Source organism: Mesoplodon densirostris, chromosome 5, assembly GCF_025265405.1.
Source record: "Mesoplodon densirostris isolate mMesDen1 chromosome 5, mMesDen1 primary haplotype, whole genome shotgun sequence".
Classification (NCBI taxonomy): Eukaryota; Metazoa; Chordata; class Mammalia; order Artiodactyla; family Ziphiidae; genus Mesoplodon; species Mesoplodon densirostris.
This window is the reverse complement of record NC_082665.1, coordinates 124,691,723-124,700,610: the sequence shown is the minus strand read 5'-3', so window position 1 is coordinate 124,700,610 and position 8,888 is coordinate 124,691,723. Positions and strand designations below refer to the sequence as shown.

The 8,888-nt window shown below is 36.2% G+C and overlaps 1 protein-coding gene across 1 annotated transcript; it reads right to left on the bottom strand.

Moving 5' to 3' along the window:
* Nucleotides 1–6,968: 6,968 nt before the first annotated feature.
* On the bottom strand, nucleotides 6,969–7,555 carry LOC132491287 (sigma intracellular receptor 2-like). The gene is made up of 2 exons (XM_060100164.1): nucleotides 7,290–7,555; nucleotides 6,969–7,236 (listed from the first exon to the last, which is right to left on the bottom strand). Exons 1-2 carry the CDS (start codon nucleotides 7,553–7,555, stop codon nucleotides 6,969–6,971), a joined length of 534 nt encoding a protein of 177 aa, XP_059956147.1.
* Between the last annotated feature and the right edge of the window lie 1,333 nt (nucleotides 7,556–8,888).

Sequence of the window (8,888 nt, the reverse complement as noted above, 5' to 3'; positions counted from 1 at the left end):
AGTTCTCATTGAGATGAGCTATATGTGTGAAATACACATTGGATTTCAGAAAGTCAGTATAAAAAAAAGAATGTAAAGTATTTCATTGTCATATTGATGACATGTGGATATGATAATATTTTAGATATATTGGCTTAAATAAAATGTATTATTCAAATGAATTTCACCTATTTCTTCTAAGTTTTCTTAATGTGACTACTTGAAAATGTAAAATTACACATGCGGCTCCCATTTGTGACTCATGTTATATTTCTACTGAAAAACGCAGCTCTAGAGACACTGGTGTTGAGATGTAGTTAGGGAAGGGGATGGTACAAAACAGGAAGGCAGCAGGAGTGAGAGTGGAGTAGTTTCCTTTCAAAGTAGGAGGGGCCTGACAAGATAAAATTTACAGCTGACTCACTTAAGAGTAAGAGAAATCAGAAAGGAAAGAGACCCTCTACATATATGGCAAGTGTAGACTGGAAGGCACCTCCTTCCTTTTCCTCCCTGCACCTCCATCTCCACCTCCTTCTCCATCTCCCTTTCGCCCTCCATCTCCCTTCCTACCTCCTTTTGTACTCTTCCTTTCCTTCCCCTTTCTCCCCCTTCCTTCTTTCTTCCTTTCCTATCCTTTTTTTTTTTTTTTTTAAGAAAAGATATCTTGATTATCCTGAATAGGGTCAAACAGAAAAGCAAGTGATGATTAACCACTTACCGTATCATACTTTCCAGAAAAAATCTACAGGTGAAACAAACACAATTTTGAAACTGAACATTGATTAAAATAAAACCTGAAGAGGAATTATTAGTTGTCTCCTAGTGATGGCAATGCCTTGCTTGCTCTGCAGCGACTGCTGCCCATGACTTACCTAACTGTTCCTGCCGATCAGCTCCACAGTTAGAGGTGATTCTTAAAGGTGTGTGGAGACCATCGTTTATGTGTATGTCAAACAGATTGCATTTGTAACATTTAATGCCCACAATAACAATAATAAAACATGCTGGCGTGTGCTCTCTGTGTAAACACTTTCTTCTGAAGATAGAGTCAGCGGAATGTTTTAGGAACTTTGACATTTATGGCTGTATTTATAACCTTTTTTGGATCATTTCCTCACAGAGTCACATGTTCGTGTATTTTAAATTCTCTGGAGAAATAAAAATGTTTAAACATAATATAATGATGTGATATGCATTTTATGAGCCCTTGCTCACCACCTAGGCATGAGAAAAGAGAATTGTATGGTGAATCCTGAGAAGGGTTTCTATAAATGTCGAATTTTCTAGATCTGTGCCACAAAGCTAAGGTGATTAGAAAGAGAAAGAGGAGGTGTATATTCAACTCTGACAGAGACATTTTTGTTTGAAACTAGACTACCCTAAAAGTTGGAAACTAGACATTCACCCTGTTTGGAATATGCATTGTGGAGACTTCTTTGGGCAGACACATGCATTTTTTGTGCTTTCAAAGAAAATGAAGAAGACCCAGGAAATTTTTTGTCACTCTATACTCATACATATATGAATATACCTACTGTTTATTTTTTTAAATTTCCTGGTCTATAGCACAACAGCCCAAGATATATCCATCTGGCCATAGAAACAAACCTTTTATTTTTAGCCAAAGCAATGCAGCTAAGTTTTACTAATCACTTAATTTGGTATATACCAAGTATCTTACACGTGTTAATTTATTAAACAGCCATAACAAGTCTAACTAGCAAGTGACAAAGATGGTATTCAAACCCAGGGGATGTCTCATACCTGAAACTGTTCCTATACAAATATGCTATCCTGGAGGGAGAGGACACAGAAATTTTAAGACATATCTTCAATTTTTTTGGCATTCCTCCTAAAGAGAGTATTCCCCTAAAATCTGACCAACCTTAGAGGTTGGTTGACCAATAGAGGATGGCAGAAGAGACAGCTGTCTTCAGAGGTTAAGTCAAGGTAGAAGGCCATTCAGTGTCCACCGGTTTAATATGAGACATTCATCTCTGGGGTCCTGACCATTATGTAAGAAACACAAGGCTGCCATGTTGTGAGGAAGCTCAGACTACACTTTTTGCAGTGATTTCTTACACAGCTAGAACAGAAGATTTTAAGTTTAGCTGAGGGTTAGGGATCCAATTAATATGAAGCCTTATCTCTTATTACTGATAAATTTTTAAAAGGCCAATTCTTATTCAGGTTCCATTTAAAAACTGTCATACACAAGTAATAGTTATGCCTAATACAATATGTCTGACTTTGTTCTAAAGAATTTTATATGTATTGATGCACAAAATCTTCACAATAATCATGAAGCAGATGTTGTAATCATCTCTAATTTTACATAGAAAGAAACAGAGAGGCTAAGTGTTTGCCCAAGGTCAGTCAGCTATTAAATGGAAGAGCCAGGATTTAAACTAGGGTCTTCTGGTTCCAGATTCTGTGTTTTTACCTCTTTTACTGCCATGAACAAATTCTCAAATTAAAGAGATGACTATTTTTTAAAAAAAGATTAATAAAAAGTAAGCATTTTCCCTCTCTGGTGATTCTTTACCACTCTTCCCACTGAAAGGTAGAGCTTGTATCTCCTCCCCTTGAATTTGGGTGAGCTTGTGAATGCTTCAACCAATAGAATACAGCAGAAGTGAGGCTGGCTGCCCGCGAAGGCTAGATCGTAAAAGATCTTACACCTTCTACTTTATTCATGGGAATATTTGCTCTTGGAGCCCTAAGTCATTACATAAAATGTCCAAAGTCCAAAAGTCTGAAGCCTCCATGCTGTGCAGAAGTCCCAGCCCATGCAGAAGTCATTGCAGTTGACAGTCCCAGATGAGCAACCTTTGAGCCATCCTAACCTGGGCACTGACATGTGAGTGAGAAGTCTCCAGACATCCAGCCTCTGTCTTTTGAAATACCCTCTGCCCTTTGAGTCTGCCCAGCTGAGGCTTCAGATATTGTAGCTCAGACACAAGCTATCTCTGTTGTGTTCTAAATTTGTGACCCACAGAATCAGAGAGAATGATAAAATTGTTGTTGTTTTAGGTCCCTGATTTTGAGGGGTTTGTTACACAGAAAAGGACAATTGAGATATTCTCCTTCACCGACAACTTCTAAACTTGACTCCTAGAAGTAAGTACTAAAAATGTTTGCTGTTACCTTTTCAGTCCCTTTTCTATACTTTTAAACATTGTTCATACTCTGCTTTAAATATTAATAGGACCATTATATTTAAATTGTTAATACACTTGCTTTTTTCACACTCATTTATTCAAGAGTTTTTTAATTGAGAACTTATGCCAAGAATTGTTTAAGATATTGAGGATTCAGGATGAACAAAGTCCTAAAGCAGATGGAGGTTATGTTTATGTAACAATGTCTTGCTTTATATGTCCATACATACAGGTCTATATAATTCCTTTTCTCTGCCCACATTGTATTCCTTTTTATCTTCACATATAGATTATCTAGTATTCGAAGTGATTCATATTGTTGGATACATACAATGTTTCCAATATTTTGCTATTTCCAACAACGTACAAGTGCACATGTATACTTTCTCTTAATAGAAAGCGCAAGAAGTACAATTAGGGAGAATTGTATTTTTAATTCTAATACTGCCACATTATCTTCAATAACTGACAATCCCATCAGTAGCACAGGAAAATGCCTGTCCCCTGACCCTCACTGACACTTGAGTCGATGTTCTGGGAGCAAAACTCTCTTATTTTAATTCACATTTTCCCCAATTATTAATGAGGTTAAACATCTTCAGGAACCAATTATAACTCTTTTTCAGTGAATTGTTTATTGTTATTCTTTACGCATTTAAAAATTGGTTGTCTTCATTAACTAAAGGTGTGACTACTTTAGTCTAATTATGAACCCTTTATCTCTTAAATATGGAGCAAAAACAGCTTGAGTCTAAACCTGCTTTTTTTTTAACATCTTTATTGGAGTATAATTGCTTTATAGTGGTGTGTTAGCTTCTGCTGTATGACAAAGTGAATCAGCTATATGTATACATCTATCCCCATATCCCCTCCCTCTTGCGTCTCCCTCCCACCCTCCCAGTCCCACCCCTCTAGGTGGTCACAAAGCACCGAGCTGACTTCCCTGTGCTATGCAGCTGTTTCCCACTAGCTATCTATTTTACACTAAACCTGTTCTTAAGCTTCATATTGCTTTCTATTATACAGAAGATTTTAATTTTTATGTGGACAAATCTGTCCATCTGTTACTTCATGTCTTTTGGATTTTACATCTTGCTTATGAAGGCCTCCATGCCAAAGTTATATAAACATTTTCTTTGGTCTCTATATTTAAAAATGTTTCTTTAAACATCAGTTATTTTTCTTTTAATGTATATGGACTTTTCTCTTAGTGACTTGGTGTGGTAGGCATCTAGATTTCCTTTTCTTTTTGGTCTATTGATTGAGTCTCTGTTCCCAACTAATATGTATTTAGTTACTATTGATTATCGCTTATTTTCATGTTTGACAGGGCAAATTATCCCTCTTGGTTCCTCTTTCTCAAAAACATCTTGGCTTTCCTTTTATTTTCTCTTCCAAAGTTTGGAAGTGTGGCTTATTGAGTTCCTTTCAAAAAACAATTCCTATGTGGTTTTTTAAATTAAGATTTAATTGAATTTATAGAGAAGTTACAGAGAAGTGATATCTTTACAACCCAGAAACGTGGTCTCTTCTTCATTTACTCAAGTTTTGCATTAAGTTTTATAATATTTTTTCATCTAGGTCCTGGCATAGTTCTCTCTGTTTCATTCCTAAAAACCTACTTATTTTGTTACTATTGTGAATGGGACGATTATCAAATTTTTATTCAGTTATTGCTAGCATGTGGAAAAGCCACAGATTTCTGTGTGTTGACCTTGGAGACAATCTCTTTACTTACCAGTTGTCACTTGGTCTTCTCTGGGTGTCTGAGCAAAAAATTAAATCCTCTACAAATAATAAATATTTTGTCTCTTTGTTCCCCCCCCCCCGATTCATCATTCTTATTTTTCTGATTAATTCATTAACTAAGACTTCCAATAAAGTTTCAACAAGTCGAGGTGATAGTAAGCACACTTTCCTTGCTCCTAAACGTTTTATTATCAAGTATGACACTTGCTGTATGTTTTTAGTAGAAAACTTTAGCAAGATAAAAAAGCTAACTCTGTTGCTAACTCAGCATTTGATGAAAAGTGGATCTTAAATTTTATCAAATGCTTTTTTCAGACATCTGTTAAGACATTATGTAGATTTTCTCCTTTAATCTATTAATGTAGCAAAACAAAAGATGACATAAGGTCCATTCAGCCAACACATATTTATTGAGCACCTATTATTTATGTGCCAAGAATAATGATAAATGCCAGGAATATAAACAAGAACAAGACCGGAAAGATTTCTGCCCTGAAGTTGAGCAATCTTTGCATTCTCAGGATAAACCCTATTTACTCTAGGTGTGTTACACTTTCAATATGCTGCAGGACTTGATTTGATATTGCTTTGCTTAGGATTTTTGCATCTACATTCCTGAGTGGAACCAGATTATGTTGCCCTGGGCCCCATTCAAAACGGACAGTTTTACAAGTTCTCAGTAAACAAACTGGAGCAAAGTATAGTGCTTCTCTCCATTTATTCAAGCCTTCTGTTAAATCTGTAATAAATTTTGCAGTTTTCTTCCTGTGGGTCTTAAACATTCCTTATTAAATATATTCCTAGATAATGTATTCAGTTCATTATGAGATGTTTAAATAAACTCTTCTAATTATTTATTGCTTGGGTATATAAAACCAATTGATTTTTATATATTTGGTTTATGATTGGTTGCTTAGACAGAAATTGTTCAATAAGGCTTTTCATTTTTTTTTTTTTTTTTTTTTTTTTTTGGTCAACAGCTACATTTATTTTGACCAGACACAGGAGTCAGATTATATTCCCAACAATCAGACCATTAGGTCTTGTAAGCAAAACAAGCAAAAAAGGGGAACTAACCAGGACCAGTATCTACCATTTTCCATGTGTGTTCACAAGCCTTTTTTTTTTTTTTTTTTTTTGAGTTGGCTTTGAGAATGAATTTAGAGAAAGCTAGCAGAATACCAAGTACTAACATGAAGAGACCCTATATGCACACACTGGACCTGTCATGTCCATCTCCCCACATCTGCTACCTTTGACTGGCAACAAGACAGGAAGGAATTATTAAACTATTAGGTAGCATGAAGTTATCCAGTAAGAGGCACACCTCCAGCTCAGGTTTGAGACACCAGACCTCAGAGTAAAGGAACTTATGTTAGGTGGTCTGTAAAAAGTAATAGAAGACTAAGGTTTGGAAAGAGGATAAACAAGGAGACTAAAAAATCTCTTCTCCTGGGACAACCTGTTTAAGATAGAACCCATACACCTTCCAATTTGACCCATTTCTGACTGACAGTCATGCCAAGGGTGAACCTTAAGGAAAACTAAGTTTAAACCTCTTACAGAATATCTCACCCCCACCTAGGTGTTGGGGCAAGAAAACAATTTTTAATGAATATTACAGAGGCATAACTTCAAACTTAAAAATGGCCTGAGACATCCCAGTAGAGAATCATGAGTGAAAGGGTTAGTCACATGTATACTGTGGGTCAAATGACTCATGAACATGCCAAGTAGGCCATGTTGCTTGGAAGTTTATCTAGTTTCTGGTCTGGTCCTGCCTTTAGTAATCCTGCAATGGCACTTGGGCACACGGTGAGGCCTTTGGCACCACTTCCCTATAATCTAGCCCACAACCCTCTGTTCATCCTCAGGTGATTGTTCTGTTTGCACCAGTGCCCTTGGAAAGTGAGGGCTTGATGTACCTCCTGCCAGTGTCTTGGTGGTGTGTGTTGCTGCTGGTGGGTCTCAAATACTACTGAAAACATGGTATTTTTTTTCTGAGCATTTTCCTGGTACTGGGTCCAACAGGAAAATCCCCGGTGGTCACCTCTCCCCTGGACCCGGGGTTATTTTTCCTCATTTTTTCTTTCTTTTCTCCTCAAACTTGTAGTAGGGGTTCCACAACATGAAAAGCAGAAGTATAAGAGGGATGAGAAAGTAGGTGATGTAGACAGATATATGGAATAGTCGTTCGTGGAAAGTCTTAGATCCTTGTCCTCTGAAACAACTGGCTTTGGAGAAATCCTGGAGTAGAAACGTGGAGAGGATTGGAATCAGAGTTGTCATGGTGTCAACCGAGTAGATGATTGCAGGGGTGTGGATCCACCTACAGCCTCCATGAACACTGGTATGGCCACCTTCTTTTTAAAAGCATCCGTCATGGGGACACTTTGAAGTAAGACATATATTGGGATGAGAAAGAAAGGCAACTGAAACATAAGCTTGCAAAACAGGAAAGACTTAAACCACACCGGGGGGTTGTGTAGCAGGGGGTCTTTGAACTCCTCAGTATACCACTGCCGCAGGTTTCTCAGCTCCACCCGGTAGAGATCACGAGGCAGCGCTGCCTGCATGTCCACGAGCAGGGTGATGGGGATGTGGGAGAGGAAGTAGAGGCCCAGCAGCCACTCCAGGTCGTGCCAGGCACCCAGAGACCCCATCATCTGTCGGTTGGGCAGAACAGGATCCCAGACTACCAGGCTTTTCATTTTTAACTCATATTTCTCCTGGTTTTGAGACTTCAGGATAGACCATCATAATATGAGTAAATAGTAATATTTTCCTCTTCCTTGTCAATCACTAATCCTTTTCCCTCTGTGCCTGATCTTATTTCACAGGTTAGAAATTGCAGCACAATCTCGAGTAGTACTTATAATAAAGAACATCCTTGTATTTTTTTCTTCTTTTAAAGTCAATGTTCCTAGAGTTTTATTGTTAGATAATCACATATTGAGATAAATAATCTGCACCAACTTGAGAAAGAAGATTTCATTCCTATTCTGGTCCTAGTCATCAGGTGCTTTTACTAAAAATGGCTGTTGTATTTTTTGCAAAATGGTTTTTGACATATTTTGGAATAATCGCTTTATTTTTCTTCCATGACATATAGATTTGAAAATTATATTAATTAATTCATAATATTGAATTATCTTTGCATTCTTGAAAGAAAACCTGCTAGGGTTTGTTTCATTATTTCACAAATAGCTGGGTAAATGTAATATTGCATTTTAGATTTTGGCATCTAAATCTCAATATTTGTGAGGTTACTTTGTCATTTTTCTCTTTTGTGTTAGTTTTATAAATTTTCAGTGTTAGAGTTTTGAACTGGGATTTTTCCCCCATATTTTAATGTCCTTGAAGAGTTAATAAGTCAGAAAATTATTTGTTCTTTAAATTTTGAAATAATTTTGCTTTAAATCCTCTGAATAGGTAAATATTTACTTTTGTTTTTCAGTTTCTTCTTAAGAATGTTTCCTGCTTCTTCAGCAGTTAATATTCATGTTTGATAATCATGAGAATAATTCTTTATATCAAGATTTTCAGATGTTTTCATGTCTAAGATGACACTTCCTTTCTTATCCCTAATTTTTCCCTCATCTCTTATTTTTCTTTGATTAGAACAGAGGTTTGTACATTTTATTATTTTTGTTCTATTTATTGTCTGCTTTATTCTAAAGAACCACTCAGATTTATTTCTCTATTCTATTCCTTTTTGTTTACAAATTTTAATTTCTGCTTTCATCTGTAATCATTTTTTCTTTTTTTTCCCCTTAGTCATGCTTTGTTTTGCTCTTAGCTTCTCAAGTTAATGGCTTAATTCATTTGTTTCTTTTATTATTTAAAAATAGTAAAAGTATGGTATTTGCCTGATTATAGCTTTGACTAAATACCACAGGTTTGAATATGTAGTGTGCTTATAATTACAATTTTCTAAGTATTTTGTAATTACACTTTGAATCTCCTATTTGACCCAGAAGAATATTGTTTTGTTTCTTT